This window comes from Candoia aspera, chromosome 3 (assembly GCF_035149785.1).
Source record: "Candoia aspera isolate rCanAsp1 chromosome 3, rCanAsp1.hap2, whole genome shotgun sequence".
In the NCBI taxonomy this organism is placed as follows: Eukaryota; Metazoa; Chordata; class Lepidosauria; order Squamata; family Boidae; genus Candoia; species Candoia aspera.
In genome coordinates this window covers 44,081,299-44,090,979 of record NC_086155.1, presented here as the reverse complement: position 1 = coordinate 44,090,979, position 9,681 = coordinate 44,081,299, and the positions used below count along the sequence as shown (strand labels likewise).

The window sequence follows — 9,681 nt, the reverse complement described above, 5'->3', positions numbered from 1 at the left end:
GGTGTCTTCTTTCTGATCTTTCGGGCCAAACACTTTCCAGCACTCTGTGCATGCACTAATAGTCAGGGCAAACTACTGTATATAAACAGAGCAAACCACACTCCCTTCTAGCACTGAAGATGTTGCCTAGTTGGGCAATGAAATGTCTGCAAGAAAACAACCAAGCTCAGAAAACACCAAGGACTCCACAATCCACTTTAGTTTTGTATTAGTTCTGCCCCTCTTTGAAACATTGCCACCAGCTTGCCCCTTAAAGACCAGATACGTCTCTCAACCTGCAAAAAGTTACACATCCTTAAGTTAAATGGAATTCAGAAATGATACAGTTCAGGATTTCAAAGGCTATGACTGTTGCTTATGTATCTTGCTTGCATCTGGTTCACAACAATTAAAAATGAGGTGGATCCTCATTTTAGCAGACATTTCAGCAGACGGAGTGCATCTTATCAGGGAGCCTGTTCTGCAGGTACGTCGCCTGACATCAATGCTTGGTCTGCCTAATAAACCAATATGTAAGGTCTGCCTTTCTTTTCTTTTGCTCAGTCTCTGTTGAGATGGAACTGGGATTCACGTCACTTAAAGTTATGTCCTGTATAAAATCTTAATTCTGTTTAGGCCTCATAGTCAGAATATACTGATGTGAGATGCCAGTTGACTAGTATTCAGAGCAGAGTCTTGAAAGAGAAGTGGATCAGCCCTGATTTATGTTATACTGTATATGCTATGTCTGACAGCCACACAGCATATCCAATAGGGCCACTACATCCTTCTACTATTTCTGCCTGTTTCAAAATACCAGATTATGGGATTAAAATATCATTCAATGGCATTAGACTGGTCCACTATTTTAAAGTATTCCTGAATCGATCACTGTGTCTTCATAAGGCTGGTAGAATTCTTTCATATTTTCTAGTTGCACCTGGATCCCGGCAGCATTCGAAGCTGGCGTGCTCTGAGGACTGTGACTCAGGATGGTGGTTTTGTGGCTGCAGAGGCTTCCATTGGATTGCTGCCTCTTGAGAGTGGAATGAAGACTCCCACAGTAGGAGAAAAAGTGGAGGACATCATAAAAGAGATGCCCACTGAAAAACATGTAAATCCAGGGATTACAGCAGCTGCTAAGACTGGCCAGCAACATGGTGATGGTAAAAGTCACATTGCTTGACTCTGAAGCAAAGAGAGAAATAAAGTGAGACATTTTCTTTTTCAAATCTGTATTAACAATAATAAGAACAGTTGAGTGAGCTTCTGGGGATAATGAATCATAATCAAATATATCTGTATCACCCTGTATGCATATCATGGCTACAGTTATTGCATCTTGGCACATGTGTACAGAGTAAAAATACTCACCTGTGTTAATCAACATGTAATCATCAACATGTAAATGTGATCCTTTTTTAAAAACATGAAAATATTCCTGCTCCCGAAGTATGGCATCCCCTCCCTCCAGAACGGTGCTCAATTCCTTCCTTCTATTTTTAGGAAGGGAGTCAAGTCCTTTCTCTTTTAGCCAAGCATTTTCAAGTTGAACTAGTTTATAGTCATGATTTTTTAATTTTTTAAAAAATTGCAGTTAGCTGTTTTAAATGTACAGAAGGGGTGAATAGTAATAGTGTATTAATATGCAAACATATGTAAATATTTGCCATACTAATGTTCATTTCATTTCACACTTATTACAGACATGATCAGATAATTTCTTTAGAAAGATACTGTATGGTTCTCAGTGGCCTCCTGTTTCCATTTCAACTCTAAACTGTACCCCCAAGCTCCCCAAAATGATTTAAAAAGAATGCAATCACACCCACATGACTCTTGATCTCCTGCAGCTCTCCAGGAGGTCCAGAGGCTGCATTGTGGTCCTCAATTGTCATGATCACCATTGCGATGCTTGTGACATCGCAACGGCTCACATGACAATGCAGGGAAATGGGTACCGGGCGGATTAAGGGAAAAGGCAACTAGCTAACAAAAGAGAGCAACAGGTGCTGGCAACAAAGTATCAACTCTGAGGCACAGAAGAGAGATACAATGTTGCAAAGAAGGTAATTGACAAGACCAGACCACGAGGCGCACCCGAGCTGTCAAAGAGATTACGAACCTGATCGCCCGGCAATGAACCATCACCGGCCAGGGAAGCAATTAAGGAAACGCCGGGGGCACAGGAGGGGCTCCACGACCCCTCACCTACCGTCAACGGAACTGACGGGGCTCAGGGCGCACCTGAAGTAAGAAGGGGTGGAGCCCTGACCGGCGCGGGCTATTTAAATCCCGTTCCGGCGCGCTCCACTCACTCTCAGCTTTTCTTAAAGGGCACGCATACTGTTACTCAAATAAAACCAGAACCTAAGCCTACACTAGCGTCTGCGTTTTTACTGGGTAGCAGGCAGAGCCTGACATCAATCATTCAAAGGTTGCTCACCCCAGCATTAGTCATATATTTTTAGAACTTCAAAAATACACACAAATCATAATCAATAAAGGGATGTGTTCCGAGGATTATAGAAAACTGTAAAAAGTTTAGAGAAAGGGAAGATTAAAAACTAAAAACAATAGTGCAATTATTTTGCACTTTTTTACATCCGTAAAGACTGAATTAGTACCTTGGAATATATTCCTGAAATTTTCCTTCTCGCTAATTTTAAAATCTTAAGAACTTTCATTTTTCTTTGCACAAAAATCAGTGAAAACATCATTATCAGCTTGAATAATAGTAAGATTGTTCAATCTAGGGAACATTGCTTAAATCCCATTGATATTAATTAGACTTTGATAAACAGGGATTTATCTTTTATTTTACATGGCATTTCTCTTACTTTGCATGAGAATTAAAATCAAGTGCACTTTTTTTAGTTATGTACATCCAGCTGGTGTGATGTTCTGAGGGTGCTTTGTGGTGAACCTGCTGTTAATTATGTTATTCTGAATGTTAACATAAAAAGGAAATGAGGGGCCTCTCAAATTCTTGCAGTTCAAAATAACAAAAGGTATCACAGGGCTATTATTACCATAGATCTTACTGTCTCTTATTATCATCAGCAGCCCACGTTCCATTTTAAAGCCCACTAGATGTGTGTGCCATTTGTTTGATGTGGTATCTGTCCAGTCCCAGCAATGGGCTGATTTCTAAACATTTCAATGCACGAGCACGTTTGTTTTCCCCTTGTGATTCAGGGAATCCTGAAGCTTCTTGGATTTTTTTCTGAGGGGCAAATTTATTCTGATGCTGCCTGTTCTGAGTCAGTGTTCCTGTTTATCTTGCCTTTCACAGAAAGATAACAAAATGATAGACAAGCTTTTTATAAAAGATTTTGCCTTCTTGCCACAGATCTCCCATTTGGAATGTGCAAATGCTGAGAAGAATTTTGATGACTTTTGCACCAGATGTGGGCAAAAGAAAGATATTTGGGTGATTTGCAGTTGGTTGGCAGAGATTTCTGACTCCAGGTTGTTTAACAATCGTAAAACAACAACAACAAAAGAAGCTCCTGTTGTTCAGGCTTGTAACTGGTTCAAGGCCCTGAAGAGCAAAGGACTCATGTATCTGAAGATACACACCTGCTCTAAAGTTCTCACTGTGTGCAGTGGGAGGGAAAAGACAAACCATTAAAGCACTCTGGTAGGAAGTGATAGGAGAGGTGTTAATGTTCTTATTTCCTCACTTCTTTGTGGCTGGTTTGCCACTGGCAAACTACAAATTGTCTCAGTACCTCTGAAATTGGAGATAGAGATAAGAATTGCCCCAATAATCTGTATTCTTGAAGGATCTGTCTATTTATTCTTCTTTTCTGAGTGCAGGCTATCAGAGTTTTCTGTATGTGCCTGCTGTCATCTAGTGGTCATCTGGATTTTTGCATGCCAGAACTGGTAAACTTAATTATATGTATGCATTCTCAATTACACAGTCACAAGCAACAGAATGCTTAACAACAACCCAAAAGGCCACTAGATGTCAGCAAAAAGATAGTTGTTGTTTAAATTCTTTGCTGACATCTAGTGGTTCTCTCTCTCTCTCTCACACAGACACACACACAAGGGGGATTGTCCTTTTAATGTCTAAAATATCATGCAAACATTGTTATTTCGTTAAAGCTCAGTATGCTAAGTCACTATCAGACACACGCATCAGACTCAAGCAGTTTCACACATAATTCTTCGAAAAATCTGTAAAACATTTTACATACATACATACATACATACATACATAAATAAGATCCTTCCCATGGAAAAGTAGGACTACATAAGGATAGAACTCAAATAAGCATTGTATTTCAGTCATTCGAAAAACAACAGCCAATTATATCAGGAAGAGTTTTAGGAAGACAGTGAATTCCCTGTCTCTAAAAATGCACATTTCCCTGTCTCTTTTGCTTGAACTAGGGAAACCAGAAATGTGGTCCATCATGTGTAACAAGAATTTTCTTGTGTAGCTCAGGAGATTTATTCTGGTGGAAAGAAGGTGTTCTACCTCTTCTGAGTCACAGTTCTGTTTAGTAACACCTCGCCTTTCACAGAAAATATAGCATTTTTTTTCTCCAGCATGTTTTCACTTACTGCAGTTTCTTGAGGTTTGTGGGGAATAAAAATGAAGGCTGTTGAACTTAAGAAAATAAAGCTGACATAATAAAGTGGCATATACATACACAGGAGAGGAAGAAAATACAGTAATTCAGACCCCTTCTTGAGTTCCTTTGTGAAATGAATGCAACTGGAAACAAAACTTGTGAGACATAAACGGAGCTTTTTGTGTTTCAACACCCCAAATCATTACAATGCAACCCCACTGAAAGAGGTAGACATTTTCTCCTCAAAATTGTTGGTGGTCCATCTGAATGTCTTTTGAACTGTGAATTTTAGTTTTCATTCTTGCAATCTCCAAAAAGTGTGACGGTATGGATTAATAAAACCCAAGGGAAATTTTGGGCCTTCTAATAAACAGAATTGGACAGGCAATAGCACTTGGGCATTAAGATTGTTTCTTGCTGGAAGAAGCGTTGCTGCTTGATACTTGACAGGGAGCAGTCCTTCTCTAACACGCACGCCACATCTTTCCAACATCAAGGACACAGAGCTGTTGAAACCAACTTACTAAAAATAGCATGCCAGAGTTTGGCACATCCAGAGCCCAGCCAAACTCAACACATTCTGGAGACTGAACTCTGTATAAAACAAAACTACCATATTTAAACAATGGATTTACAATCCAGAGAGCCAAGGAAGACGATGGGGAAAAATTCACAGTAAAGAGACTGATCTTCTATCACCTTAGTTACTGGCTATTTCTTCACCAGCAACCTGGAGTATTCAAGCTCCTCTAATGCCAACAGGTGACAGGAACACTATAATAGAAGCGACTGTAATTGGGGATTTCTTCCCAGCACAGGAAAGAGGAATTTCCCTTGAGCAGTAGACTTCCTTCTATAACTTCTTTGAATTTTGGTTTTATCAGCAGTCTCCACACACTGCATGTAGCTTAAGAATCAGGTGTGTTTTAGACAGTCATGAATAGCTTGTCTCTTACTTACCAAAATAAGAGCACTGATCCATCTGTTTCTACGTGGGGTTCTCTGTACTTGGGCCATTCTACAACTTGGGCTGAATAGAAAGACAAGGCTGAGTGGGATATTAGATAGAAGAGATACACAAATCTGCCTTAGTAATCCATTGTCCTTCCGGTGCACATTGGGAAGGACAGTGAAAGCGGGGCTGTTTTGGATGTGTCATATATGCATGTTACAAAAGTCACTCTGTATCTTAGATGCATATGCAGAAGTAGCTGGGATTGGCTTGAATCTTGGTACAGTATGTGCATAAGAAGAGCAAGTGTTCTTCATGCATGCATTTAAAATATAATGCTAATATGGTGCCTTATTTGTATGTCCAGCAAAGGATTAGAATTCAAGCCTCTGAAGGCCTAAACCTAGCCCTATAAGTATTAGAACAATTATTCATCCCTCCCCCTTTGCAATTTGGTAAATCTCATTATTTTGAGTTTTAATTTAAAACCTTAAGGTAGTGATTATACTTCTTCTAAAGTGCTTGTTACTTTTAATTATAATCTCCAAACACATTGCTGAATTTAATTTAAAAATACAGTATTTGATAAAGGGTTGTAATATAGCTAAGAATAATTTGATTGTAGTTCTATAAAGAACTCAAGGAAATTTGTAATACGTATGTACAATTGTAACTACATATTCACACATATTTGTAATAGACAGATGTAATCAACTAGGTTACAACAACAACTTTTTTCTCTAGCCTGTCATTCATGATTTTATTTCAAAGGCGTGATTTAGGCACATGTGGATTTTGTAATAATATTGAAATGTGTGGTTTTTAAAAAAATAACCAGAAAGGATCAAAATCAACTTACCCACAATTTTCTTTCTGTTCAAAATAATTTCAAGCCTGCCTTAATAAAAGATGGGGATGTAGAACAGTGCAAACATTACAGTACATATTACTGTATGAATATTTGTGGCAGCTGAAGCACTCTGCATTACCAAGATGGTGCAAGATATCTAGGTAGGTATTAGAAGATCCACTTTTCTTCCCTTCCTGCCCAATATCAAGGAATGGTGAATGGTGATAGATTTCTCTATCAGCTTATGCACATAAAACAGGAGTGGGTAAAGAGTGTATATACGCAAGAGTGATAGAGGATTGCTGCATGTATTGTATTTTTAAAATCTGTCCTAATTCCCTTTTTTGCTGAGTTGGATTTGAGAGAAAATCCATACTTGTTCCTTCTGAAATCCTGACTAAAATCCAGTAACTGCACTGGCTATGAACCCATAGATAGATAGATAGATAGATAGATAGATAGATAGATAGATAGATAGATAGATAGATAGATAGATAGATATGATTCTGGCAGTAGATTGAACTTCTTAAACTGGTACCCTATCCCTCCAATTAAAAGTGACTCACCATCATTTGGTGCATTCTTGTCCCACACTGACCACATCTGTACACTGAAGAAAGGTGCCCAACAGGCAACATAGGCCATCACTATGACAAAAGTCATCTTTACAGTGCGGATCTTGGCACGGGAAATGGTACGCACACTGCTAACCCGGGAGCCAGAGTGGCACCCTTCTGCTCCATTCTGGTCAGTGGCTGTGTATGAAATAGCATCCGCTGTAGAGGAACCACACTTTTGTGTCTTTCCTCTGAGATTCTTGCAGATTTTATGACAGATGAGGCCATAACACAGAGAGAGGATAACCACAGGCAGTACAAACACAGACAAAGTCATCCATGTAATATACACCTTTGCACCCCAAGGGTATTTGAATTCCGCCCAGCAGTCCAGCACCCCAGAACCTTGGCGGACCTCCCTTACTGAGAAGATGAAGAGCTGAGGTATGCTAAGCAAGCAGCTTAGTAGCCAAGTGACTCCAATCATCAGGTATGCCTGGCAGGTTGGCTGCTGTAGAGTACGCAGTGGGTGGCACACAGCCATGTAGCGATCCAGTGTCATGGCAATGAGCATGTATGTGGAGGCAAACATGCTTAGCACCTGCAGGTACTTGACAACCCTGCAGAGTGGATCAGGACCCTGGAAACGATAGGTCATTTCCCAAATCATCTGGGGAAACACCTGGAAGAGGGCCACCCCAAGGTCTGTCAAGCCCAGGTGGAGGATAAAAAGGTGCATCCGACTCATCTTCTTCCGAAGGCGATACATGGCCAGAAGGACACCCAGGTTTCCCACCACAGTCACCACCAAAATAGCAGCCAAAACCCCAATCTCAGCCTTAGCAAGTTCTTCATCTCGGGTGTGGAGAACAGTCTGGTTGAGGTCCCCATCCCATGGCTTGATGTTCTCCAGCAGAAAGCCATCCATGAAGCTGCTGAAGTATGTAGTATTCCTCTCCATTGATTAAGTTTCTTAGATGTTTGATGGTTTTCCAGAACTATGGCAATATGATGCTCTAGGCAGCTGAGAAGCTATTTCCCTCTCTCAAAATTAGTTCAGACTGTTAGAATAATAGCAATAGCACTTTTTGGGCTGAATTGCATGGATCTGATTAACCTCTCCATCTTGGATCAGGTCCATTTTTTTCTTCTTTACTGATCACACCCTTAATATTTGGCTCCATTATTCAGATTTAACTAGCAGTACGATTATTTCTAAACAATCTTTTCATAGTTGCTAGAAAATCTGCAAATCTTCTGTAAATATTCAGTCTATACAAAATGCCTTGATTAATTTTCATTCTTCACTTCTGTACCCATCCTTTGGGATAAGCCCCCTCTTGAAATAATACAATTCCTCCTCTCCCACTTTCTTTACTTCTTTATTAATTCCTTACCCTCTTCTCACTTCTCCCTGGCTCAGTGCAAAATTCTTCTTCTCTAATCAGCCCTATTATTAACTCTTTATAGAAAGAAATATTTAAAATACAAGGAATAATCCTAGAATAAATTGACCTAAAATAAGCACTGGAGTATAAATGCAAAATCTAAGAAGGTGGATCTCTTTTTGGATGCTGGCAGAAGCCAGGTGCTAAATCTGTATGCTGCTGAACTGACTCAGGCTGTTCAAACCAAGTCTGTTGCTTGGGTCTGGGTTTTATAGACTGGAGCTGCCCTCTCTGGTTGGTTCCTGCTGTCTGGCTCCACTGTCATCCCTGTTGCTGAGCACGAAGTCTGAAGGAAGTCTGCTGCTCATCCACATAAGTACACATCCATGGGTGTGCACACATGTACGCAAACACTAGGGCAGGGTTCCTTTCTTTCATGAGCAAAGTAATACGTACATTCAGCTAGACATCCAACTTTGCAATCTGTTACTCCAGATGAATATTTTCATTGCTGTGTGTGTAAATAGCACACATAGACTTTTTTTCTTTAAGCTTCAAGAGTTTTGTGGTACCTGTCAGCAGATTACGCAGGAGTGTGGAATTGGCAATACTGAAAGCCGTCCTTTCTTTTTCGTGTTTATTTTCTGCCTCATGGACTTGCATAATTTTATATTCAAATCTTTTCCCCCCTAGCTCATTTATTATGTACAAATTTTTCAAGTAATTTGATGATAAATGAATAGAACAGTACAGAAAGCTGTAAACATTTAAGAAAGGCACTGAAATTATTTTGAGAAATGCCCTTGTCCTCTTTTTCTCCATTGTCTTAAGAGGCTGGCTAATAATTCTCATATCACTGATGGATAACTCTGGAATCAGAATCAGATGGAATAGAATTTGACTCCATAAAAGGTGGCAAGAAAATAATAACTCCTCCTTCTGAATAAAACTTCCAAGGGTGTGGTCAAAAAAGTTAAGATAGCAGCCGTGATGATGTGATTGAAGTTCCGTCTGGTTTTTATGTGTTTGCATATAAACACACAGACATAAAAAACAGATGGAGCTTCAATCACATCATCACGACTGCCATCTTGATTTTTTTTTCTTTTTACCATGCCCTGGGACACTCCTGAGCACTTTCCCAAGGACACAGGTTGTAGCGCTCATCTTTACAGTAATGAGTGGTCTGAAAAGTATACTTTTACTGTGACTAGATTTTTGCCATGAGGATTGTAATTGTGCTTTTCTACCCAGAAGTGCTCATTTTGATTTTATTTATTTATTTAATTTATATAAGATTATATTGTAAGTTTGGTGTAGTGGTTAAGGCAACGGGCTAGAAACCAGGAATCTGTGAGTTCTAGTC

General features: G+C 39.6%; 1 protein-coding gene across 1 annotated transcript; it reads right to left on the bottom strand.

Annotated features, from left to right (window-relative positions):
* Positions 1-847: 847 nt before the first annotated feature.
* On the bottom strand, positions 848-7,888 carry AVPR1B (arginine vasopressin receptor 1B). Its single transcript, XM_063300084.1, has 2 exons — positions 6,937-7,888; positions 848-1,167 (listed from the first exon to the last, which is right to left on the bottom strand). Exons 1-2 carry the CDS (start codon positions 7,886-7,888, stop codon positions 848-850), a joined length of 1,272 nt encoding a protein of 423 aa, XP_063156154.1.
* Between the last annotated feature and the right edge of the window lie 1,793 nt (positions 7,889-9,681).

Coding starts and splice junctions, on each gene's coding strand:
- AVPR1B (XM_063300084.1), bottom strand. CDS start 7,888: ATGGAGAGGAATACTACATACTTCAGCAGCTTCATGGATGGCTTTCTG. Junction 1,168..6,936: donor CAAGAATGCACCAAATGATG/GTGAGTCACTTT, acceptor TCTTTGCTTCAG/AGTCAAGCAATGTGACTTTT.